Source organism: Podarcis melisellensis (genome assembly GCF_964234715.1).
Source record: "Podarcis melisellensis genome assembly, chromosome: 8".
Taxonomy (NCBI): Eukaryota; Metazoa; Chordata; class Lepidosauria; order Squamata; family Lacertidae; genus Podarcis; species Podarcis melisellensis.
In genome coordinates this window covers 71860930-71887653 of record NC_138540.1, presented here as the reverse complement: position 1 = coordinate 71887653, position 26724 = coordinate 71860930, and the positions used below count along the sequence as shown (strand labels likewise).

Here is a 26724-nt window from a genome sequence, read left to right as displayed (position 1 = left end):
AGCACTTACCTGCACCCTCTGTTCTTCTGACTTGCACTTTGAGCTTACCCTCTTGGCCATGGGTGGACAAACTAAGGCCCGGGGGCCGGATGTGGCCCAATCGCCTTCTCAATCTGGCCTGCGGACAGTCCGGGAATCAGTGTGTTTCTACATGAGTAGAATGTGCCCTTTTATTTAAAATGCATCTTTGGGTTATTTGTGGGGCCTGCCTGGTGTTTTTACATGTGTGTTTTTATTTAAAATGCATCTCTGGGTTATTTGTGGGGCATAGGAATTCGTTCATATTTTTTTTCAAAATATAGTCCGGCCCCTCACAAGGTCTGAGGGACAGTGGACCGGCCCCCTGCTGAAAAAGTTTGCTGACCCCTGCTCTTGGCTTTTCCTGAGTACTGGCTTTGTCCTATACCCCCTGGCTCACCTATAGGCATGGTTGTGAGGGGAAAGAAGAGTTTCTTGGAGAAAAGGTGGGCTTTTTGTTGTTTAGTCGTTTAGTCGTGTCCGACTCTTCGTGACCCCAGAGCACGCCAGGCACTCCTGTCTTCCACTGCCTCCCGCAGTTTGGTCAGACTCATGTTGGTAGCTTCGAGAACACTGTCCAACCATCTCGTCCTCTGTCGGCCCCTTCTCCTTGTGCCCTCCATCTTTCCCAACACCAGGGTCTGAAAACTCCATGGACAAAGACAACAGGCATATAAAAGGTGGGCTAGAGACCTAATAATTCTGAAAAGGAGGGTGATGAGAACAAAGTCCAGCTAAATCGCCTCCTGAGTTTCATTTCATGGACCTGGTGAGGAGAGAGGAATGGCCCTGCACAGCTGCCACACCAGGACTTGGCAACTCATGCCCTTTTTCTCAGCGATATCAGGCCGGCAGCAAAAATCCACTCGGCGGGTCGCCAGAGGCTTGATAGGCAGAGCAACATTTGGGCCCGGTGAGTCAGTGGAGTGTGACACAGCCGGAGATCTCCAGAGTGGCTTTTTATGGGCTGGATTCGGAGAACACCCGTTGGTGCGAAGGACTGTGATGCAGTGGAAGAACACCTGCTTTGAGTGCAGGTTCAATACCCAGGTTGAATCCCTGGCGTGTCCTTGTAGGGCTGGGAGAAAATATTGCCTGAAATCTTGGACAGCCTCTGCCAGCCAGTGTGGAGAGCTAGGGGTCTGACTCATAAGAAGGACCTTGCTGGATGGGGCTCAGGGCTCACCCAGCCTAGCAGCCTGTTCCTTATAGCAGCTGACCAGATGCCAAAGCCAGCAAGCAGGACCCGGGTGCAGGAGCACTCTCCCCTTCACCACATCTTCCTGTGTTGCTGTGATGTTTGGTGGAGAAGGGTGTAGCTCAGTGGTCGGGCACGTTTTATTAAAATTATTTCCTGCCCTTCACCAGCAGGTCTCAAGAGCACATGTGTGCAAATGGCCTCCCCAGCATCTCCAGGTAGGAGTGGGAAAGACGCCTCACTGAAGCACCAGAGAGCTGCTGCCGGTCAGTGCAGGTGATGCTGAGCTAGACTGAGCAGCGGGCTGCCTTGACATAAGGCTGCTGTCAGGCTTCAGGGACTCTGCTTACTCCCTGCCCCCTTTGGCAGTAGATAAGCAGAACAAAGCGAAAGGAGTCTCTTACCATTTACAGATATTAATGATCACAGAGAGAGAACAAAGAATCCATTCCTAGGAATGAAGGTGCTCCCAGTTAAGGGTTCCACCTGCTTCCTCCCCTAGTCACCCATGTCAGTTCCTCGTCTTGCAACCACTGTGCTTTCTGTGTTGCCACCCTCTCTGCTCTCCTTGACCTTGGGCTGAGCGGATGGATGCTTACCAGTGAGAGAGAGTCTGTTAACTCTCTCCCAGTTCTTCTCCTAGCTGTTCACCACCCAGTTCTTCCCAACTTCTGTCTTCTGAACTATGTCCCTCTGCAAACCACTGTTCCAAATCTATACTGTCCCACTGCTCCTGGGAAGATTGAGGATCCTGATCCTCAGCACGGTCCCTGTCAGCTGCTTCCAATGCCGAACTATTGTTGCCCCTCTCCTTCACTGGTCAGCTCCTTTGGAAGGACTTCATACCACACCGAAGCCTTGCTCTGCTAGGTAGTATTGTCTACTACAGTTGACTCTCATGTTCCAGGGATAGAGCACAAAGTCAAAATCACGCATAGTCAAAGCACTTTGGGTGCAAAGGCAGATGGGATTGGCAATGTATTTTTTCCCAGATGCCTGCACCCTTATTTTTATTTTATTTTTTTATTGCCAAGTGTGTAAAGTTGAATGTGCGCAGGTTAAATGGGTGCAAGTTGCAGCTCTCCTGCAAATCAGGCATGCACAAACTATCCAAACTGTTGGGTCAATTTAGTTTTTCACTAGAACCTCGAGATCTGCCAACCAGAACCAGGTGCAAACAACATACAGTCAGGATTAAAGAACAAGGCTCACATCTTTCGCCTAGGAATTTGTCTCCAGAACTGAACTGAGCTCACACTCCTTTCGCACTCAAGCCCACAGCTGTCTTCGTTTCATCCACTTAACTGAAGTGGGGAAAGACATACAGTACTGGGTTGCATCCACTATTAAGCAGTGTAGCCTCATAGACGTGAATGGACATCACTAACTTAGGTCCATTAATGCCATAGGAACATGGGAATCTGCCTTAAACAGAGATAAGTGGTCCATTCTAGCTCAGTGGCTCCCTGACTGGCAGTAACTCTCCAGGATTTCAATTGGAGGGTATGTGCTTCTGGCCCCACCCACCACTGTCATGTGACCTCTGGGAAGTTGTCCAGAAGGGAATACAATAGGGTTGCCGTATTTCAAAAAGAGAAAATCCGGACACAAAAGTCATTGAGCTATTTTCACAAGATCTCAACAAGAAAAAGAAGTTTCAAAGCTATATTTAAGGAAATTTGCCGAAATCTACACTTCCGACATGGGTTTGCCGTATGTCTGGATTTCCCCGGATGTTTAAGCAATTTCTGCCCGGACACTGTTTCTGACAGCCGAATCCCGCAATGTCTGGAAAATTCTGGAAAATATAGCCCTCAGGCGGGTGGGGAATTTATCCCTATTCTTGAATGTGACGAAGCTGAAATCAGCTCTCTCTCTCTCTCTCTCTCTCTCTCTCACACACACACACACACATATATAACGTGTTAAAGAAGGATAGAACATTTTTTATGTACGCTACAACGGCGGCAAGGATACTTATTGCTAAGAGCTGGAAAACCCAAGATCTACCAACACTGGAAGAATGGCAGATGCAGCTGATGGACTATATGCAACTGGCCGAGATGACTGGCAGAATCCGCGACCTGGGAGAGGAGAGGGTTGAAGAAGACTGGAAGAAATTTAAGATTTATTTACAAAAGTATTGTAATTTGGTTGAATCCTAACAAGGAAGCCAGAGCAGAAATAACTGTCTACCATTAAAATTATAATTTTTTATTTGAGTTTAACCTAAACATTGCACTTAAGAGTATAAACAAGATGATAATTTGCTTGGAAAAATTCGTTTTTAATGATGAGAGTGGAAGCGGGAGACGTGAGGGAGTCCGCAATAGAATGAAAAGATGTTATGAAACCTATTTTGTTTGTTAAATATGTATCTGTAAAAAATCTCAATAAAAATTTTTATAAAAAAAAAATATATATATATGCTTTCGTAGATTTTCACGGGTACAGGAATGCAGGTTTTGGTGTCCTCGGGTGTCTTCCCGTGTAAAAGTTGGGGTGTCTAGGCGACGTTTCGACGAGGTCTCACTCGTCATCTTCAGGCTGAAGATGACGAGTGAGACCTCGTCGAAACGTCGCCTAGACACCCCAACTTTTACACGGGAAGACACCCGAGGACACCAAAACCTGCATATATATATATATATATATATATATAGACTATTAGACAATTGTGTATCCTACCCTTACTCCAAGCAGCTGGGGATAGCTTACATGGGGTTCTCAGTTTACCTCTGAAGTTAGGCTGCCAGCCAACAGGCTCCATGACTGAGCAAATATTTCCCCTGGCGTTTTCCCACGTCCAAAGCCAACGCACTCTTGAGACCATGGATCTTTCTGTCTTGGCCTTGCTGAGAAGAGTCACGAGAACTGCTGTGTCATAGCAGTGAAGGTGACCAGGATACCAGGGGAAGAACTAAAGTTATAAGATTACACGTTGGGGACAGTCCAATGCTTTGTAGCTAGTGCATCAACATCATCATCATATTACAGTGGTACCTCAGGTTAAGTACTTAATTCGTTCCGGAGATCCATTCTTAACCTGAAACTGTTCTTAACCTGAAGCACCACTTTAGCTAATGGGGCCTCCCGCTGCCGCCGTGCCGCCAAAGCACAATTTCTGTTCTCATCCTGAAGCAAAGTTCTTAACCTGAAGCACTATTTCTGGGTCAGCGGAGTCTGTAACCTAAAGCATATGTAACCCGAGGTACCATTGTATTATTATTAATCGCCTTCTGCACTGTGGTTCAAGGCAATGCACAATAAAAAGGAAACAGCAGATGCATTTGAATTAAAACAAAAGAGACACATATCAATAAGTTACCCAGCCGGGAAAGCCATTCGGAACCAAACTGTTCAGTTGCTTCCAGAAAGTGCAGACCACGGGCACCTGTTATCATGATGTTGCATCAAACGCATGTGTGCCACTGGGCACCCACAATCTGGGGCACAAGTTAGCACCTCTGAGTCAGACCATTGGTCCATCCAGTTCAGTACTGTCTACTCTGACCGGCAGCAACCCTCCATGGTTTTTGAGGCAGTGATTCTTTCCCAGCCCTCCCTGACGAAGCCGGCGTTTGAACCCAGGACCTTCTGCATGCAAAGCAGATGCTCCACCACTCCAGGAATTTTGTGCAGCGTCCAAATGAGCTCCCCCTTCAAAACATTATCCCAGATTCCCCCATTTAATGTGGGTTTAATGTTTCTGCAGGAAATTCAGTAAGCAAAAGTAAATCCAGATTACACGGGGGAGCGGAATGGCATTTTGAGGGCGATGATATGTAGAGGCTGCAAAAACAACTTGTGTGCATAAGCAGGGATGATCTAGGATTCTATGAATCCACAGCCAGCTTGTCCTGCAGAAATATCCCTGTATTCATGTAGCGGATCACAGTGCAATAAGGGCAGGGGTTGCCAGTGTTTTCTGGGCCAGTAGGCACATTTGCAAGGCAGAGATACTGCAGCCAAGCACACACCACAACCTATTTTCTCTTGGCTACAATAGCACACTAATTTCAATGGGGCAGGGAGACTCTGCGGACACCACATTGGCAACCTCTGCTTTTGGAAAAGGCAAAGCAGAGGAAACTTGTGGTTTTCTGTTTGGGTGGCTGCCAGCTTTTTTCGTCTTCTTTTAACTTGCTTTCTCAACCAAAGCTCATTAAGTTTTAACACAGGCAAACACTGACAACTTGAAGAATGTGTCCCTTTTTATTCCGTTCTTTAGGAGTTACACACTGGTGCAGAGGGTTTTCTGTCCAAACTAGCTGTAATGGTACTTTTGACTCTGCTCGAGTTTTGTTCTCTTTATTTGCTATTTTGTGGTCACTGCCTTCGCTGAAAAAGTCTGTTTCTTAGGACACAGTGGTGCTAGAAAGAAAAGTCAAGTGTGAAAGATTTGTCATGTTTGCTTGGCAGAGCCACAGCCCACACCTCCACCTCCTTTGTTAGTGGGCAAGAAAGCCCTGTTGTTTTTAAGCCTCCAAATATCTGTACCTGGGCCAGGGGACACTGCGAAGTCACACCCTCTTTCCCTCCAGCTACATGCCTTAACTAGCCTGCTTCTCATCCTTCTTGCCTGGCTAGAATACATCCTTGCACTCTGATACGTCCTGCTTGCCAGGGTGCAGGAGTAGGGCATATCCTCCAACATTTCAATAATAATAAAAATAATAAAATAAAATACTACCCAGCCTATCTGACTAGGTTGACCCAGCCACTCTGGGCAGCTTCCTATACATACATACATACATACATACATACATACATACATACATACACATAATAAAACATCTAACATTAAAATCCTATACAGAGCTGCCTTCAGATATCTTCTAAAGGTTGTATAGCTACTTATCTCCTTGGCTCGGGGGTCGCAGAACTCCATTCCCTCCAACATTTCTCTGATGAAAATAGGGACGTCCCAAGGAAAGTGGGACATTCTGGGATCAAATCAGAAACCGGGACGGCTTCTGTAAATCCAGGAATTGTCCCTGGAAAAAACTTGGGAGGGCCATGTGGACAAGAGAGCATGAGTGTAGATGTAGAAGCTAGCCTTCTATACAAAGTTAAATTTTATTTTCACTTTTCTGCCCACCTTTGCATCTAGATTTGCTCACTTACTGGCTTATGTACAGAGAGCTAGCCTGGCTGAACCAACCGATTATATCTTGCTTGTGGTAAGTACATGAAGTCTTGTGTTTCCTCCTCAAATTGCTTGGGAAAATCTACAACATTTCCTCTTCCATCAATAAAGATTACCATCTAGTTTAGCAGTGTAAAAAAAAAAAAATACCATCCTTTGCAGCATTAACACAGAAACCTGGGACAAAGCGGTAGAGCTTTATCTGAGAGGCTGTAGGCGGCCTGCATGTAAAGTCCCTCTAAAAAAAATGACAATATGGCCCCCGGAAGGTTAATGTGGCCCTTGAGCTAAGGAAGAGATTCTCTCCACCTGCAGAGATTAGAGTTTCAAGGCCCTATCTTCTTGACCATCATGGCGAAGTCAGTACAAACTAAGCAAATTAACAGATGTTAGTCTAAGGGTCCGGGACGCAGGTGGCGCTGTGAGTAAAAGCCTCAGCGCCTAGGGCTTGCTGATCGAAAGGTCAGCGGTTCGAATCCCTGCGGCGGGGTACGCTCCCGTCGTTCAGTCCCAGCGCCTGCCAACCTAGCAGTTTGAAAGCACCCCCGGGTGCAAGTAGATAAATAGGGACCGCTTACTAGCGGGAAGGTAAACGGCGTTTCTGTGTGCAGCTCTGGCTCGCCAGATGCAGCTTTGTCACGCTGGCCACGTGACCTGGAAGTGTCTCCGGACAGCGCTGGCCCCCGGCCTCTTGAGTGAGGTGGGCGCACAACCCTAGAGTCTGGCAAGACTGGCCCATACGGGCAGGGGTACCTTTACCTTTACCTTTAGTCTAAGGGTCCAGTAGTGATGTATGGAAGTGAGAGCTGGACCATAAAGAAGGCTGATCGCCAAAAAATTAATGCTTTTGAATTATGGTGCTGGAGGAGACTCTTGAGAGTCCCATGGACTGTAATAGCCACCCAGGCAGAACCAGGTAGCTCCCCAAGCAGAATGTTCCAGTATCAGATGCACACAATGAAGTTGGAACTGTAGCCCGCAAAAAACTTCTGCCATAACCAATTTGTTAAGACATGCCAACTGACATGACTGTTTTGCTGCGAAAGCCTAACACCACAAGACTCCTCTGCAAAAATAAATATATTTAATCCATCGGCACAACGGATTAGGCAGCCCGCCAAGTTTCTGTCGTTTGTGGAATGCGTATTGCGTGTCTCCGCCAGGACTACAGTGCCCACAGATGTTAAAACATGGTACATTTTAAGCACTTTTGATACTTGCCTATACATGCGGAGACATCTGGAAATGTGGAAGGATTCACGCATCTTAAACACTGCATGCAAAGCTGCTTTGTAATTACAGTTTCAAAATCAGAAGCTTGAATGGCAATTAGGACGGAGGCAATAGGCCTTTGTTCTGGGCATTGAGGGGTAATTAAAGTGAGTCTGTTAAGCTTCAGGTTCACATGGCTGCAGCTGCACAAAACACAGCTTCATGGTGCCACATAAGCCAGAGTGTGAGATAAGCTCTGCTGAGAGTAAAGGGAAAGGGACCCCTGACCATTAGGTCCAGTCGTGGCTGACTCTGGGGTTGTGGTGCTCATCTCGCTTTATTGGCCGAGGGAGCCAGCATACAGATTCCGGGTCATGTGGCCAGCATGACTAAGCCGCTTCTGGCGAACCAAAGCAGCGCACGGAAACGCTGTTTACCTTCCCGCCCGAGTGGTACCTATTTATCTACTTGCACTTTGACGTGCTTTCGAACTGCTAGGTTGACAGGAGCAGGGACCAAGCAACGGGAGCTCACCCCATTGCGGGGATTCAAACCGCCGACCTTCCGATTGGCAGGTCCTAGGCTCTGTGGATTAACCCACAGTGCCACCCGCATCCCTCTGCTGAGAGTAGACCCATTCAAATTAATGGTCTAAGTTAGGCCCCATCTGCCACTTTGCCCTTTGAATAATCATAGCTTCCCCCAAAGAATTATACGAAGGGCAATTTGCTAAGGGCGCCGAGAGTTGTTAGGAGACTCCTATTCCCCTCACAGAGCTACAATTCCCAGGGGTTTAACAACCAAATCCTCTTGCCAGGTCCTACTGCAAATATTGGCGTCACACAATGATGCTCTAGGCGTCCTCAACCAATTCAAAAGAAGTAATCGGGTCCAGATGACAGCCCTCAGAGCATTCTTAAGAGAAATGAAATGCAAAACTGCTGATCTAACAACAACATGCAACTTGTCGCTAATAATCAACCTTTGTACCCGAAGAGTGGAAAGTGGCTAGTGTAAGGTTAAGTATTTGGGAAATATATTGGGATTTGGGCTGTTGCAGACCAGTTAGCCCGACATCTGTCCTGGGAAAACTGGTGGAAAGCACTGAAAAAAATAGAAGAACAAGCTTTGCTAGAGAAGAATCAGCATGGCTTCTGCAAAATAACTATCCTTTTTAGAGTGTTTTATGGATTTCCTAAGGAGAGGGCGTTTATGCCCATGTCTTGCTCCTTCACTTTCAAGATGTCCACTTGAAGGAATATGCTGCTGGATAGGCTTGATCCTGCCATGCTCTTATGCTCTAATCTGGAATACAGCGGTCAATGCCATGGTCAGTGATGTGGAAACTTGCTACCATCCACCTTCCCTGCTGGTGCCGCCTTAAGGTTCATTGCCCTCCCACGTCCAGAATGCAATCACACACTCAGAAGGCAGAAACATCATGTTTATTAGCAAGTATCAATGTGACATCTGTTTTTTAAGCAAGTACATGTACCCAAGTGGCATCTGTATTTATACAAAGCAAGGAGTCTGGCATAAACAGTGGTGCACAGAGTAAGCCTGCAACAGAAGGGTACTCCTAGCCAGAAGAAGAAAGGGCCCAATCTCTACTCCAGGAAGGTCCTACTGGAGTGTAGGGAAATTGCACTAAAGGATCACCACCCTAGAGGCAATATATAGTCTCTGCTGCCAGAACCTCAGCAGGGAGGGGGCAGAGGGGAATGTCACTTCTGTGAAGAGTGAGCAGCCCTTGCAGCTACTAGCGAGGGGAGAGCAGGCCTCAGATGCTTGCTGGCTTCCGGTAAAAACGGAGAGCAAAAAGCCAAGCCAGGCTGCTACCCTATTACTTTCCGGTGACGGCAGGCTTTTCCTGGCGGCTGATGGGGATGCTGCGCTCCACTCCGGGAAGAGCCTGGGTAGTCGGCGCCGTGATGGATAGCACCCCGTCGGGAGACAGGGCAGAGGTGATGGCTGCTGGATCAACCCCCTTGGGGATCATGTAGCGGCGGTGGAACTCCCGGGAGATGTAGCCGTGCTCATCCTATAAAGAGTGGAGACGCAAAAACAGGCAAGTGACTAAAGGGGGTCCAGAAACCAGCACTCTCACCAATAAATTTATGTATTTAATTCACAAAATTTATACGCCGTTTGATTGTTTAAAAGGAAAAAGGTCAAAGCAGTTTATGGAAAGATAAACCAGTAACCCCAAGTAAAATTTTAGAACCCTACTTCTAGAGATAAAATACTAAAACACTGAAATCGCCTCAGCTTTCTAAGTATCTAGGTAAGCTTGTTTCAACAGGAACGTTTTTAGCAGGCACTGAAAGAGAGTGCAGGGAAGGCGCCTCCTTGATGTCAACAGGCAGGGAGTTCCAAAGTTATTTTATTTATTAAATTGGTTAGTCGCTTTATATTGCCTGCCCAAGGCAACTCAAACAGGAAGTTCAGGCAGCAACACATGCCTTAATAATAATAATAATAATAATAATAATAATAATAATAATAATTTATTATTTATAACCCACCCACTCTGGGCGGCTTCCAACAGAATATTAAAATACGATAGTCTATTAAACATTAAAAGCTTCCCTAAACAGGGCTGCCTTCAGATGTCTTCTATTTACCGATGCATGTAGTTTTTGCACATTTTAGGCACGGCTTGTGGTGGGGGCGGGATCTGTGGCCTTTCCAGATGTTGCTGAACTACAATTCCCTGCACCCCTGGCCATAAACCCTTTTGGTTGGGACCAATGCAAGCTGCAATTCCAACAATCTCTGGAGGGCCATGGATTCTGCTCTGGACACTGGTGGTGCAGCAACAGATGTTTTTCCAGGCAGTTCCAGCTACTGAGGTTTCCAAATCCCTACGTACAGACTAAGAGGACTCCGGAGTTCAATAGGATTTGCTTCCGGGGTTGACTTAGGATGGCAGCTTTAACTTTCTGCTTTTGGATATGCCAGTGTTCTTCAACCTCGGGTCTTGGAAGTTGCTGAACCACAAACCCCATTATTCCCAGGCAGCTTAGCTGATGGCAGCTCAAGGATGGCAAGTCCCCAGATTTTGCTGAACGACAACTCCCAAGGTTGAAGAACACTGGCCTACGGCCACCACAGGGATCTTTTAGGTCAGGGTCACCCCACAAAGAACCCATGAAGCTACATACCGGCCGTTCCTCATGCTTGGCATGAACTTCGATGTAGTCCCCAATCACCTTCACGCTCATCTCTTCAGGTGAAAAATGCTTCACATCCAACAGCACAGAGAACTTGTCTTTGTCCATCTTCACCTGGGTGGAAGGGGGGAAAACAAAGTAAAAACTGGATTCAACAGACAGCAATTTCTGCAGGCCAGCTGCCCCTGCCCACAGAGGTGCTGTTGTGGACCCTTTTACTGCTTTCTTCAACAAGCCACAGGGTAGGCACTAACACCACTGGGCATATTTAGCAAGGACTATTATAACTCATTGAACTTGTTAGTTGCCGGCTGAACAAAGTCTCCCAAAAAATAGATACTGAGAGCACAATAAACAAGCACAGTGGTACCTCGGGTTAAGGTCCGTTCTTAACCTGAAACTGTTCTTAACCTGAGGTACCACTTTAGCTAATGGGGCCTCCTGCTGCCGCCACCGCGTGATTTCTGTTCTCATCCTGAAGCAAAGTTCTTAACCCGACATACTATTTCTGGGTTAGCGGAGTCTGTAACCTGAAGCATCTGTAACCTGAGGTACCACTGTACATTATAATAAAAACACATCTACGGGGAGGAGGGGGACGGACATCCCCAATAACAGAAGCATAACTAATAGCAAACACCACCGCAGTCCATCAAAAGCCTGGGGAAGAAAGTAAGTGCTCTAGTAACATACGCAGCCAAAGCGCAGAGCTTGCTTTCCTCTTCCCTCACCATTCCTTCTTCCTTTTATATCATGCCTTATCAGACTGTGAGAAGCAACTGTCTTAATCCAGGGATCGGATGCCCAGGCCCAGGGGCCAAATGCTGCCCTCCAGGTCTGTATGTGGCCCTGAGACTCACACATTTCTTCCAAGACCACACCCTCTTTGAGTGTTTCTGCCTGGGTGGAATAAGTCATTGAATTATGCTAAGGCTTCTCGTTTGTCTGGATGGAGGACCAAACAGGTATGCCAGGGTGTGCAGATACTAGCTGACTGCATAAGGCAGAATTCACATTCGCTGCCCTGCTCATTCTCGCCTACCAACACAAAAGCTTGTCCAGAAGGGAAGTGTGTCGTTGGGCTGACCAAAGTTCCCTGCCTCTGATATTATCTTAATATATGCACAGTGGTTAGGAAAGAAATCAGCCATTTTAATTGTTAAATAATAAGTTAGAGCCACCATGAAGCCACTTTATGAGCACAGGGTAGCAGTTACAGAAACCAACACGGCAACAACCCCTCCAGGCTAAACACAACCCTTTATAATATGGGCGAGAATGGTCTGTATTTTACACCCTTTTGTAGCTAGCTAAGAATATCATAGAATTGTAGAGTTGGGCCACAAGCGTTATCCAGTCCAACTCCCTGCAATGCAAGAATCTTTTGCCCAGTGTGGGACTCAAACCCAAGACTGAAGAGTTTCAGGCACTACCGACTGAGCTATTCCTCAGGGTCTTCTAGGTAGGACCGCTGTATATTTAGAGCCAGTGCGCCAAGAACACAGGAGCAATCTCCCTGCCAAGGGGTGTGATGAAGCACATTGGAAAAAGCAGGCGCAAGACAGAAAAAGCCCAAGTATGCCAGTCATGCATGGGGAGTTAAGTGGCGGCGGCAGCAGCAGCAGCAGTGCAAGGCTGCGCTGAAATCTCCCCAAGGATGAATTCTAACAGTTGGGTGGTAATGCCACAGCCCTTAAAAGAACCCCTCGTTTCCCAGGTCCGATTACATATTATTTAGTCATTATTATTTATGGAGCTGATGACTACAGCTCCTTTGCATGCAGAGAAGGACCCTGGTTCAACCCCCGCCCCCCGGCACATCCCGTTCTAACCACAAGCAGAAGGGACTTGGGGGTGGGGGGAATTCTTGGGATTCTCCACCAGTGTGGACAGCAGAAACAACAGCCAATGTCCGACTGAGCGAGGAAGCATCTCTAATATAGGCAGCAACTATCTGGGGTGATGGAGGAGGTCCAAGGTTCAACTCCTCCAGTTCGGGATCAGGTATCTGGCGGCAACGTGGGGAAATGATCTCCCCGGGGACCCTGGAGAGTCACTGCCGGTCAGAGCAGGTGGTACTGGGCTAAACAGACAAATAATCTGATCTGGGGCAAGGCCACCTCTTATGCCCCCATGCTGGTAAGTAACTCCAGGCAGCTGTGGGCAGGGAGCCAGCAAGACAGTGCGTCTTCTGTATAGCAAGAGTCCAGAGAGTGGAGCGTGGGTTGAGTCCTGCATGCCAGCCCCTTCCCTGCAGGGCAAGACAACCCAGCTGGCATTGTCTCCCCCCTGCTCCCCCATAGGGCCAGCTGGGGCGGCTGAAGAATGTTACCATAATAGGTAAGCACAGCCTGCCAGCCCCTTGGCACCCTTTCCTCTTTCAAGCGCACACCTTCACCAATTGGCAACAGCAGCACCACTACTTTCGGGTCCTCGTCACATTCCCGACACGCAGGCACACCCATTCCCACGACGCAGGTCCAGACACCGAGCCCTACCCATCTTCGGGCATTTCTGCTCCCTTTTAATCCTAAGCAACCCCCCTCAGCAGCCTCCGGTTAGGCGGGGGACCTGCCGCGCTGTTGCTCGGCCAAAAAAGCATTCTGCACATGGCCAGAGGCATCACGACATACATGGGGGGGGGATTAGAAAACTAAGTTTTCCCGTGATCTTTCTTTTCTTTTCCGATGCAATTCCGCACAAAAGCCCCAGATGCGTTCAAAACTTAACGCAAAGCACACCTACCTCCGAAAGCCCGGTGTCCGGCATCTGCGGCATCTGCGGCATCGCAGGCATCTGCAGGCTGGGCGTGCGCATGTAATAGGGGCTGAGCGTGGCAGGGAACAGGTCGCTCTCGAAGAGCCCTTCGCCGAACCTCTGGTCGAAAAGACGCGGCGGGAAGAGCGACGGGAAGGCCGAAGGGAAGCCCATGGGGCGCCGCATCCAGGGGTGGTGGATGGCGATGTCCATTGCGCGGAGAGGCGAAGGCGGGCGAGCAGCCGGAGACGCGCAGAACACAGACCGCGGCCAGGGGAGCGCACGCCCAGCCCGGCCCGCCGCGGCGCCTTTTATACCCGGCCGGCTCCGCCCCCTGGAAGCCGCTGGAACGCAGAAGAGCCTTCGGGACGGAGCGGGAAGCCCCGCGAAGCGCCCGGGTGGGCGGGGCCACTGAAAAGGGGCGGGGCCTGGCGCTCGCCTAGCCTCGAGGCTCACGTGGGAACCGATGGGCGGAGGCGCGGCTCAGCGGGGAAAGGCGTGTCTGGATCATCCATGCCATCAGGATTCTATTCTGGAAAGGAGGCAGCCGGGAAGGTTCTCTCGGCGTTTCCCCGGCTTTAAGCTCCCATCCAGCCCATTCCCACGTTGAACGACGGCCCTGCTGCGACGCTGCAAAGTGGGAGGGAGGTGTAACGGTAACGTCTGAATTGGGGACAGGTGGTTAGATGGGGGAGGAGGGGGGAAAGCACATCGTTTCTCTTCCCGTTGGTCGGTGCTGCCCGGCCCCATTTCAGACGTTACCTTTATACACGGGAGAGGCAAAACGATGGTGAGCCGAAAATACACTGTTGGAAGAAATGTTGAGTCCTTGTTTCCCTTTGAAAGAGAGCGCGCGTTAACAGATCTTTGTAACGTGAGCACTCTTTGAGGTTTGTGGTGTTTACATCGGATGATGGTTAGGGACCCTCCTCACCAACAATTCAGAGAAAAGAAATTGCATAGGGTCGTCGGTCTCCGCTTTCACCACTCGCAGTGGAATAAAACTAGCATAGGGGAAAGTACGCTATAATTTGAGATTTCCACAAATCCAGACATTTTTTGTATCATTTGGCATTCATTCCTTTGTCACATAGGCAGGACAACCTTCATTTTGAAGACAAACATGGACACAAGCCTGCCAAATCTGAACTTCACTTGACAGTCAAATAACACTAAATGTATTCTCTGGGTGTTGTTGTTTCTTTAAACTGTGAAGACAACTTTTCATTTTTCTTTCATGAATTGGACTTTGTTACTTAAGCCACAGAAGTAAATGTACATATTCTATGTGCTGATGGGTTTTTTTGTCAGTTGTCATCAGTTCTTCTGGTTTTTGTATATATTCTAAAATGCAATAAAATCTCTTTACAAAAAACACCACCACTCTCCACTTTTATGTCCCTTACACCGTTTCCTGCAACCCACATTCGCTTGTTTCCTTCCCTTCCTCCTGGTTTTGCCTTCTAGCCTGATATAATCCTGGGAACTGTAATTTGTGAAGGGTGTTGGTGGGAATCGTAGCTCTATGGCTCCCGGGAGCCTTGGGGAGGGGGAAGCCATGCACTTTAAATATATGGTGTGTGTCAGTGACATGACCTAATAAAAGAGTTTGGAAATGTTCACAAAGCATTATTTTAATTTACGGTATTTAAAATGCTTATGCTGCCTTTCAGCGCAAGTGGAAGCATCCCTGTTGCGCCTGGCAACATGCAGATACTTGCTTGCCCTTCCTCAGCCCAAGGCAGAACCCTGAGCTCACTGGACCAACCCTGCAAGGACCAGGTGATGGATTGATGGAAGAGACAGCACATACCCAGCATGCTTAGCTGCTTCAGCAGCTTCTCCCTTTATGTAGCACTGCTTGCAAAGGACCTGGGGGGTTTCCTTCACAAAGCAGGAGAATCCAGAATGCCAACTGGGGAAGGGATACAGGAAGCCCAGGAGGTCTGCTCCAAAAGATGTAAAAACGCTTATCTCGTTCATTTACTGCAGGACCTGTTCCCCTCCAGACGTTATCTGACTGCAACCCCATAATCCCTGTCTCCTTGGCCAAGCTGGCTGGGCTGATGGGATTTGTAGTCCAGCAGTACCTGGAGGGTCACAAATCATCCCGCTTTGATTTAATGGGACATAGCATGCTAAAGGGACAGATTCACACCTCCACCTGCTGCAGAAGTCCTGTAGTTTCTCAACAGTATAGGCACACTGGTACCTCTGGTTGCGAAAGGGATCCGTTCCGGAGGCCCATTCGCAACATGAAAAGAATGCAACCGTCTGCGCACCCGCGGGTTGTGATTCGCCACTTCTGCGCATGCGCGAGCGACGAAACGCGGAAGTAACCCTTTCCGGTACTTCCGGGTCGCCGCGGGACGTAACCTGAAAGAACGTAATATGAAGAGGATGTAATATGAGGTATGACTATATTTCCCTCAAGTCACCATTTTGAGAAATATTTCGCACCTCTAATACAAATCTCTGGGAGAGAACTAACACAGCAAATTTTGCTTCTTTATAAGCAAAGGTAGTTGGAAAGAAGGGACTCTATATTATAGAGGAACAAGAATAGGAGGCTTTCACAAATAAGAGTCTTGTGGTTCAGCTTTTTCAATATGCAGTTTGGGATCTTGACATGTAGACCACACAACTGGTCAACACTTGACTCACAGGTGAATGTAATAATAACCTTGGTTGGAAAGTACTGTAATATAAAACAGGCCTGCAGGATCAGGCCTTCTGACTTGCTTGAACTTCTCTCCATGGTGTTTGGTCCACAAGTGTAGGAACCAGCTGAAAGATATACTAAATGGCATTCTAATGCACAGTTTACATACAGCAGTCATCTCTCCCTACCACAAGCACACTTTTCTTGCTGAGCATACAATGTCGCCTCCTATAGCAAGCCGTGGGATTGGGTTAGGGAGACACACCTTTCAAATGCCAAATCACCTTTGAAGCAGAAGGGATAGCAGCCCAGCTTCCTGCTCAAGGCCTTTATTAGGCTAATTGATGTGAGACTAGTAAAGCTGTTTTGTTTCCCTGAAAAGTAATTTACAAAATTAACATCTGTGGTATAATGAGCACAAAAGTTCCAATCTTTTGGCACTGTTAGCTGCTCTCAGTTTCAACTGTGAGAATTGTCAGTGTATACTTAAAACGTTCTTATTGAAATCCTTAGGATGTGCCCCTGACCTTAAGTATATTTATTTAGAAGGGGCTAATTATACATTACCTGCAAATGAATGCAGCTGTGAAGCCCCAACACAATTTTTTAAAGTGAAAAAGCAGCCTGGGGAGAGGATAATTTAGAGCTGAGAAGAAGCAGGGGCAGGGAATATGTTAAAGGGGAGGGAATATTTTTTCCCTAGCCCAAGGAGATGATAAAAGCGTGTATTATGAACTATGTTCTCTCTGCATATCTTTGGGAGGGGGACAAACATCACTAATTTATTACTCAACTTGTATCCGACCCTTCCTCCCAAAGGAATAGTAATAGTAATACAACACATTATAAACATTTAAAGCATTTTTAAAACTATTTTAAAAACATCTAAAACCAATTGCAGTAGTGGATAGATACTTCAATAGCTGATAATCAAAGATCTGCGTAAACTGGAATGTCCATAAATTTCTCCTGAAAGCCAATACCAAGGGAGACAGATTCGCTGCTCCAGGGAGGCCATTCCACAAATGGGGAGCCACCACCGAGAAGGCCCTGTCATGGGTCAATACTAAGTGGGCAGCAGCCAGAGGTCCTCTTCTGTCCATTTTAGGGCCTAAGATGGCTGGGGAGTTACTCCTTTCAGGACTGGGGTTCCAAGCCATTTAGGGTATTATATGCTAACACTTATTGATCTTGGTAGCTGGGTAACTTAATTGGTTCTACTTGAGGACAGAGACTCTTCCCCCACCCAACTTTACGAGGCTATATAATGCATTTTGAAACCCAGAATATTGGAGTAGTGGGGCATGGCCTGACCATAAAAATAATATTTAAAAAATGTGCAGAGTTGTTTCCGGTTTGTAGGGAATGTTCCATTTTGATTTAAGAAAAATGCATAAAAATGATTTTTTTAATAAAACAAATAGCTTAGAAGCAGCTTATTCTCATACGAATATCCCATCTCTCCTCCAAGGAGCTCAGGGTGACACAGGGTTTCCCTCCTTCTCCATTTTCTCCTCACAGCAACCCTGTGAGGCAGGTTAAGTGGAGAGACACCCAGGGACTTTGTGGATGAGTGGAGATTCAAACCCTGGTCTCCCTAGTCCAATGCTCTAGCCACTAGGCCACACACTTTTAAATAATGCCATATTGCAACCTCCTTGCTCGCAAAGCTCGCGTGCTGTTTCCATCAGTCAGAACCTTCCACGCACATATTCTCAAAGGATTTAAAAAGATTTGCAGCACAATTTTCCGCAAGGAGTCCGACTGCTTGTTCAGCTGCCTCTGGGGTTAGGTGGGGCAGTTACCCCATGAGATCAGTGCTGCTACAGTGGGATCTAAGCATTCAGAAGAACAGGGTAGCTCATAGGCAGACTATTGAGCTTGGGAAAGGGTGTGGACTGTGCCAAAGCGTCTTCTGGATTACATCAAAAGGCTGGAATGCTGCTCTCAACTCTTTTGGATAAGAGGTGTGTTGCCGTTCCAGGTATACACCGTTCCAAGACTTCTCCCTTCCATGAAGAAAAAACAAGCAGGATTTTCTCTCTACCGCTAGCCCATTTCTCAGTTGTTGTTTTTAAAAATAAAACACTGTTTTTATGCTACTCTTGTATCCTGTTCCCATGGCAGTTAGCAAAAGGAGCAGAAGACTTAAAAGCATCAAAAAAAGCAGTAAAATAAGCTAAAAGCCAGATAATCATAAAAGAAGCACAGACCAGCCAAGGGGGTTAAAACTGCACCCAGAAAGCTCGGTGGTAGTGGAGGGGGTGGGTGGGGAGTCCTTCGCCTGGCGCTGCTAGTAAAACAGACGCCAGACAAACCTCTCTAGGTTTTCTCGTTTGGCAGAGACAGTCCCCTAAACGTTGAAACGTAATGTCATTAATTGATGCAAATTGCTGCTGCAAGATGCAGTGATGGCTGCAGCTTTCAAATGGGATCGGGCGAATTTATGGAGAGCAGGCAGGAATACTGGGGGGGGGGGTCAGTATTAGACGTAATGTGCAAATGGCGCCTCCATATGCAGAGGCAGTTTAGCCCCAAATACCAGCTGTGAGGCATGAAGGAGAAGAGACAAGAGAAGACTGTCGGCTTCATTCCCCGCTGCTGTAGATCCTAAATCAGGGGTTAGGAATACTTTTTTGTTCCAAGGTCCGTATTTCCTTCTAGGACACCTTCGGGGATGGAAAGTTAGGTGCCAGGGGTAGGTGGAGCCAGAGACCAAAATGGACAGAGCAAGGAATGTAATTTCTACCTTTGTTCAGCAGGCTACTTTCCACATGCTCATGTGCTACTCTATCCTGTATCCAAACAAGCAAGAGCCATTAAAGGTAAAGGTAGAGGGACCCCTGACCATTAGGTCCAGTCGTGGCCGACTCTGGGGTTGCGGCGCTCATCTCGCTTTATTGGCCGAGGGAGCCGGCGTACAGCTTCCGGGTCATGTGGCCAGCATGACTAAGCCGTTTCTGGCGAACCAGAGCAGCGCACGGAAACGCTGTTTACCTTTCCGCTGTAGCGGTACCTATTTATCTACTTGCACTTTGACGTGCTTTCGAACTGCTAGGTTGGCAGGAGCAGGGACCGAGCAACGGGAGCTCACCCCGTCGCAGGGATTCGAACCGCCAACCTTCTGACCAGCAAGTCCTAGGCTCTGTGGTTTAACCCACAGCGCCACATGCGTCCCCACAGCGCCACATGCTCATGTGCTACTCTAGCCTGTATTCAAACAAGCAAGAGGCATTATCCAACTTTAAAAGCACATTCCATCCACCCTAGACAAAAACACGCTAGGAGGATGAAAAGCAGGGCTGGTGGGCTGATGCAAGGCCTGGTGAGAGTCCCAAGGACCAGATATAGAGAGGTCTGGAGTGCTACACATGGCCCTGGGTCTGAGGTCCCCAACCAGGGTTCTTGATGAATTCTTGGTCTGATCCAGGTTGACTTGTCTTATGTTATGTAGATAAAGGACTGCATGGGCAATCTCTCTGGAATATATTTGTATTTCGAGTGATCTAACTCAGTTTCCCTCTTCCTGCCCCGTACCTCCCTTTTCCCTATCTTTTGTTAAGCACCATGATGGCTGAGAACAGCCTTTGATTTCCTAGTCCTAATCTGTTGGGAGGAAGTGATATTGCTGGATACCTTCTTTTGATGTTGGGCATAGTTTGAAGAAAGTGGCAGACTGAAGTTCTTGCTTGGTATGTATATATTGCTTGCTGTTTAGAATAAATTCTTAAATCTTCTCACTCACGTGTGTTTTGTATTGCCTCTGAATTCCCCCCCCCCTAAAGAACCACCTTGCATTTGGCAAGACAAGGACTGAGGCAGAGCCAAAGTAGTGCAGTGGTTAAAGTGCTGGTCTAGGACTTGGGAGACCAGGGTTTGAATCCCCATTTGGCCACGTAGCTCGTAGGTGACCTTGGGGCTCTCAGCCTAACCTACCGCACAGGGCTGTTGTGGGAATTAAGCAAGGAGGGGGAGAACCATGTACATTTGCCACCTTGAGATCCTCAAGAGAGAAAGGTGAGCTATAAATGTCACGTGCTTTAAATGTATGTTGTATACGTTGTATATGCAGCAGATAGGCAGACGGTAACAAGATGAACTGAAATGACTTCCAAATCCCAGCTCCTCAAACAGCAGGAATTGCTTCCCAATAAAGAGAGGTGAACATAGGTAAACTGCCCCTACTTCCCACATCTGATGGGTCTAGGACCCGGGAGACCAGGGTTTGAATACCTGGGACACGAACTTCATGGCCAAGTGGTACATTACTGTTTCACATACAGATGCAAGAACAGTATGTTTGCTCCATCCCTCCCATTTTAGAAATACAGATTCATCTGTGAAGCGCTGGTTTCACTCTGAATTAGCTATTGGTTTGTCAAAGGGAGGTAAATTAAATCCAAAGTGAAATGTGCTTTTGTGCATGTACAGCCTTCAACGCCAAAGCAACCCTGAGCAGGTTTCAAGGAAGGAATGGAAAAAAGGAGACGGGGTGAGGAGCTCCAGCAATCAGATGAAGAAGGCAAAGGAAGTGAAAAGCTAGAGAGGCTGCCAGTTCAGGTCAGACGAGATACCTCCATCCATTTGCACCCACCTTGGGTGGCATCTCCGCTCCACTTTTAACAACAAGCTTCTTTGGAAGAGGGCGATGTGCAGCCTCAGTGGGTGTGCATTAGCCACACCTGATAGTTGGTATATTTGTGTCAGCAGCTCCAGAGATAACAAAGCAGGTGGAACCAAGAAAAATAAAAAGAGTAGCAATGATAAGAACAAAAAAACATGGAAAGAAGAGAAAGAAGCAAACAAGATGGCCATACTGCAGCTTGCTGCTGGTTTTTTGTTTTTTGTTTAAGATGATTTTATTTGTAGCGTCTGACCAAATCATACTTTGGCCAAGAATTTAAAACTAGTCAATTAGATACAGATTGCCTGAACAAGCTGTAGTATTTGGAGCTGCTGTTTTATTTTATTTTTTAAAATATATTTATTAACAGTTTTATTTTAATTACAATACCAATAAACAAGACAATATCACTGCACCAGCTTGCTGCTGGTTTATATTTTGTAGTAAATGGGTTGGATTTTCAGTGGGACTTGTTCAGATAACTTAGAATGGTTCCACCCCAATGGCCTTATCAGTCAAATGACATTTGACAGGTAATATCTAGAATGCTTCTTATTTTTTAACACAATCACTTCACTGATAGCATTTTCAGTTGTAAATATATATTTTTACTGCTTTTTATTTTTGTTGTACTGGATGCCATTCTCTATTGCTGCTTTTATTCTGTTAGATTTTTGTTTCCTACTGCCATTTACGTTTTAAGGTTTTAACTTAAGTCTGCCCATAGGACTTTTGTTGTCAGGTGGTATATAAATATTGGAAACCAACAAAATCAAACTTTTGGCCTTCCAGGTGTTGCTGACCTACGACTCCCATCAACCCCAGCCAGCACGGACAGCGGCCATGGACGATGGGAGCTGCAGTTCAGCAACCTCTGGAGGGACAAAGGTTCCTCACGCCCGTCCTAGGCACAACCATGTGTCCTCCAGAGCTTCTGCAGAATTGCTTCTAGAGGTTTACTTCCACCTAGAAAAATGAGTACTTAAAAAAATAACTACGCAGAAGCCATTCTGGGAGACTGGTTGCAATTAACATTCAGTGAGCTTTAGGTCCCCAACGTTGTACACAGTCCTTCTGAAATCTCCATTGGCATCCCATAACCTTTTATTCTCTCCTTGGTTTGTAAAATTGAGGTTGGAGGGGCTTTTTCATTTTGTTTTGCTGGGGAAAGTCACCTGCTTTTCATGCCTGTGTTGTCCTTGATGTGAGGCAGCGGGTACAAAATTCTGCCTATTTCCCTTTTGTGAAATGGTTCTTTTGTGATGTCCACAAGTTTCCGCTCAGATTTTTAAATATGTGCCCCCCTGGACCTGCCCCCCAAAAAGGTTGGGGACACCTGCAATGAGTTCATGGCTGGAAGGAAACCTGCGCCTCCCCCCTCCGCTTAGCACAATGGAAAAGGCCAGATAGTGACCTCATACAAGGCAGGCCAACACCTGCTGTAGGCTACTTCATGCTCCGCTGACATCACCGACCTTCAGCTCACGCCCCCTTCCCCACCCAGCCTGCGCAGGAGGGAGAAGGTACAGCAGGGCACGGCTGCCTAACCAGCAGGGAGGATCCCCCATCTCTTTCTGAGACACTAGACTGTATCCGGCCTGCTGGAATGACACCATTTAAATTGCAGAGCAAGCTGCAGCGGCTCAGAGAAACATTGGGCTCATTGTTTCCTCCACTGTTTATCACACCATCCTACATCCCAATCAGCTGACGGAGGTGTGGGAGAAAGGCTCTCCTAGGACAGCAGCCAACTTTCCTCCTCCTTTCATCGCCCCACGCCTGTCCCTTGAAAACAGCAACTCAGCATGCAGATTCCAAGTGAAGCTTTTTCTCTCTATGCAACTTTTCTTCCATGCCAGGAGACCTTGATCTATTCCAGTGTCTACTGTATATTGCACTGGGGGAACACAGCACAGGCTTAAACTGCGGCAGCTGGGGGCTGCTCATTAAAGGAAGAATGAGGCCCTTGAAGTCGCCATCCTAAAAGAACAGGGAGGGAGAAACTGTGGCACGTTATGCGCTGTCGGGCTACATCTCCCTTTGCTGCATGCTGGATAGGACATTTTTACTCGGGGAGTAAGCCCCATTGAACGCAATAGGATTTACTTCCAAGTAAACATGTTGCTGTTCAGCAACAATTGCAAAGGAGAGCAGAAGTAAGCCCAGCAAGAAATCTAAATACCGTATTTTTCGCTCTATAACACGCACCCGACCATAACACGTACGTAGTTTTTAGAGGAGGAAAATCCGTAGGCATGCCACCCGTAGGCATTCCCTCCATAACACGCACAGACATTTCCCCTTACTTTCTAGGAGGAAAAAAGTGAGTGTTATGGTGCAAAAAATACGGTATGTATGTGTGTATATATATATATATGTAAAAATCCTATCATTGTAGTAAAAACACACACACACCCTTTAGTTTTCATGGAAATCAACAGAGCTTAACAGGAATGGGGGAGCTATGGCCCTCCCAATGTTGCTGGACTACAACAATGCAAGAAGGGTAAGATAAAGGACCCCTGGATGCTTAAGTCCAGTCAAAGGCAACTGTGGGGTCGCGGCGCTCATCTCGCTTTCAGGCTGAGGGAGGTGGCATTTGTCCACAGATAGCTTTCCAGGTCATGTGGCCAGCATGACTAAACTGCTTCTGGTGCAAAGGAACACCATGACGGAAGCCAGGGCGCATGGAAACGCCATTTAACTTCCCGCCACAGCAGTACCTATTTATCTACTTGTGTTGGTATGCTTTCAAACTGCTAGGTTGACAGAAGCTGGAACAGAGCAAAGGGAGTTTGTCACGCTGATTTGAACTGCCAACCTTCCAATTGGGAAGCCCAAGAGGCTGTTGTTTAGACCACAGCACCTCCTATGTTCCTAATGCAAGAAGTAGCACAGTAAGTCACACATAATGGAGAGCACACAGGAACACAGTGTTGTTGTTTTTTAAAAAAATCCTGATATAGGTCTATCAGTGATCCCCTTCATGCAAATACTGTGTGCGACCCTGGTCGTTTTCCAAGTTGATTCTCTGGCAATTTTCTGGCTGCTTTTCTTAGGTTTCTGAATACACAGGAAGATGTAATGTGGAAACAGCAGGCTTTAGAAAGCGTGACATCTACCTCGTAAAGCCTCCATCTCTTTTGGGTTTGAATCAAACGGTTGGATTGCCTAGGTGCTTCATGCTTTACAACAGGGATGAAGAACCTGTGACCCTCCAGACATTGATAAGGTTTCACTTTCCATTGGCCTAGCCAACATGGCAAACAACAGAAATGATGGGAACCGAAGAGTCTGGAAACAGGGCGGTCCCTGGCGAGGGCAAATAATGATGACTGCCCTGTGCTCCACGCTTGGAGGACCCCATGCCTGGCACTGGCAGCTCCTGCCCCACTGCTTCTTGTCAACCTGGCCAGGTTCTCTGCCCGATTTTTTCCTGGGACAAGGCAGGGAGGGAGGAGGTACTGCTAAAGCAGCATTCATATAAAAAAATGGGGGGGGGGGAGGTCACCACTGCTAAATGGAAGTGGGGCAGGAGGAGATACATTGTGATTTGACTTGGGTCTCACCTACCAGCCCCCACTGCGACCGAAGGGATGTCCCTAGCTATACAAGGGTGTGCTGAAGAAATTTGTCTGAGGTAGGGGGAAAGGCCCATAGTATATTATCATCTAACTAGATAGACTTGCTAAGTCAGAAATCACGTCTTTTGAATTAAACACAGTAATTTTACTTAAAAACCAAACACACACAAAAGGGTGTCTTCTAGTAGGAAATTGTTAGTATTGTACAAGAGGCAGAAAAGTGAAGGTTTTTCTGGGAAGAATAAATCCCTGACAGCCAACCACTTGAGTCTAAGAATATCCTGCTATATGTTTAGTTATAAACATATACGCAGGTGGCGCTGTGGGTTAAAGCCTCAGCGCCTAGGGCTTGCCGATCCAAAGGTCGGCGGTTCGAATCCCTGCGGCGGGGTGCGCTCCCGCTGCTCGGTCCCAGCGCCTGCCAACCTAGCAGTTCGAAAGCACCTCCGGGTGCAAGTAGATAAATAGGGACCGCTTACCAGCGGGAAGGTAAACGGCGTTTCCGTGTGCGGCTCTGGCTCGCCAGAGCAGCGATGTCACGCTGGCCACGTGACCCGGAAGTGTCTCCGGACAGCGCTGGCCCCTGGCCTCTTAAGTGAGATGGGCGCACAACCCCAGAGTCTGTCAAGACTGGCCCGTACGGGCAGGGGTACCTTTACCTTTACCTATGTTTAGTTACAGGCATGTAACTAAAGAGGTATTTGAAGAAATGTGCATGCACATGACAGCTAATACCAATAACAAACTGAGTTGGTCTCTAACGTGCTACTGGAAGGAATTTTTTTATTTTGCTATATGTTTAGATATGTATAGTTTTTTTTAAAGCCCAAATGTCCACAGAGAAATAATTCATTTTGCCCTTCTACTGTACCCCTGCCTCTCTGCTTTATGCAGCCGAGGACAGATGTTTAAAATTGCGGGCAAGCCATTAGTGCTAATGCAATGCCTAAGAGAGACTAGATGGGCTGCTGGCCTGATCTGGCAGGCTCTTCTAATGGTTCTATCCCCATTCTCACTTCTTCCCAATACCACCACACTGTGGGCAAGCAGACGTAGGCAACCCCAGGTTTATTAATCACCTCTGCCCCAGGTTGTGATCAGGGCATACTGAACAGAGGATTCTGCAAGGAGAGGCAGCCTCACCGGAGTTCACCATGGCGCAATCCCACACTGGTTCCATAAAAGGGGAGAGCAGCATGCCACCCAGGGAGTCCATTGAAAAAAAAATACAACCCTAAAAGCTCCACGCTGGTGACATGAAGGGAGGAGGGATTGGTCACGGAGTGCCCAGGGGGATGGTGAAGGAGAGGTAGTCGCCAAGCTCGCCCCACTCTGCCCGGCGCGCCTGGAAGATGCTGATCCACGTGGTGAGCACGATCACCCAGAAAAGAAGCCCCATGGCTGAACGCTGGACATCTGGGATGGAAACAGATGGAAAACCATGACCACAGTCACCTCCATTTAAGCACAGATCCTTATGCTATCTGGCACTGCCCAAATAGGTGGCCTGGGCTCCCCTCCTAGCGCAGAAGTGGGAAATCTTTGGTCTTCCATAAGTTGCTGAACTATAACTCCCATCATTCTTGGTCACTGGTCATACTTGCTGGAACTGATGGAAGTTGTAGTTCAGCAACATGTGGAGGGATCTCACACCTGCCCTGCCCCCTGCCCTCCCACTTCCTAGGATTTGCACCACAACTCACAGCGCTTTATCTGTAGTTGCTCAGTGTACGCCGGCACCAGAAAGGCCTCTCGGAAAAACCAGAAAACGTTCACCAGCCACAGGAAAGGCAGCAGAGCAAAGCCACCTGGAGAAACAAAGGAAAGAAAGGACTCATTTATATGTGTGTGTTTTTAAACCCCTTCACCTTTCCTATTTTAAAAGGGGCTGCAAAAATGAAAAAAAAAGGTCTGTATTTTTCCAAAAGGTTCACTTTGCCTACTGAAAAAACAGCTGCCTACCGTCTAAGCAAGTTGGCAAAAACATAACATTTCTAATAAGCCACCAAAATGTACACACACCAGTTCTTACCGCAGTAGAAATTCCCAAGTTCTATGCACCTGGGTGAAATAGTGCTTTTTTAAATAAAATAAAAAACAACTTTAAGGAATCATTCTGTTACTGTGTGGATATATATATAATACTTATGCATCTTCCATTTTTCCTTTTGCACATCACATTCCTTCCACGCTGAATATTTACATACAGACCTCCCAACCTAGCATTCCACGGAATTCATAATAAACCCAAGGTGTGCTGCATCTCCATTTAATCATCCATCTTTCTTTTCATCCCTTTTACTTCTTAACTATAGTTGACTGGCTGCTCATGTGATCACCCCTACTT

General features: G+C 47.2%; 2 protein-coding genes and 1 long non-coding RNA gene across 3 annotated transcripts; 1 reads left to right on the top strand and 2 right to left on the bottom strand.

The window, feature by feature from the left end:
• Nucleotides 1-9007: 9007 nt before the first annotated feature.
• On the bottom strand, nucleotides 9008-13797 carry HSPB6 (heat shock protein family B (small) member 6). Its single transcript, XM_081921014.1, has 3 exons — nucleotides 13496-13797; nucleotides 10742-10864; nucleotides 9008-9618 (listed from the first exon to the last, which is right to left on the bottom strand). Exons 1-3 carry the CDS (start codon nucleotides 13718-13720, stop codon nucleotides 9421-9423), a joined length of 546 nt encoding a protein of 181 aa, XP_081777140.1. The 5' UTR covers nucleotides 13721-13797; the 3' UTR covers nucleotides 9008-9420.
• A 115-nt stretch (nucleotides 13798-13912) lies between these two features.
• On the top strand, nucleotides 13913-14884 carry LOC309375391. The gene is made up of 2 exons (XR_014170898.1): nucleotides 13913-14327; nucleotides 14602-14884. It is a non-coding gene; the product is annotated as an uncharacterized lncRNA (long non-coding RNA).
• A 10545-nt stretch (nucleotides 14885-25429) lies between these two features.
• Nucleotides 25430-26225, bottom strand: PSENEN (presenilin enhancer, gamma-secretase subunit; the record flags this gene model as incomplete). Its single annotated transcript, XM_081921731.1, has 2 exons — nucleotides 25430-25793; nucleotides 26081-26225. Coding segments are annotated over 2 exons (285 nt in total), but the record flags the coding sequence as incomplete, so codon positions are not given.
• Nucleotides 26226-26724: the final 499 nt, after the last annotated feature.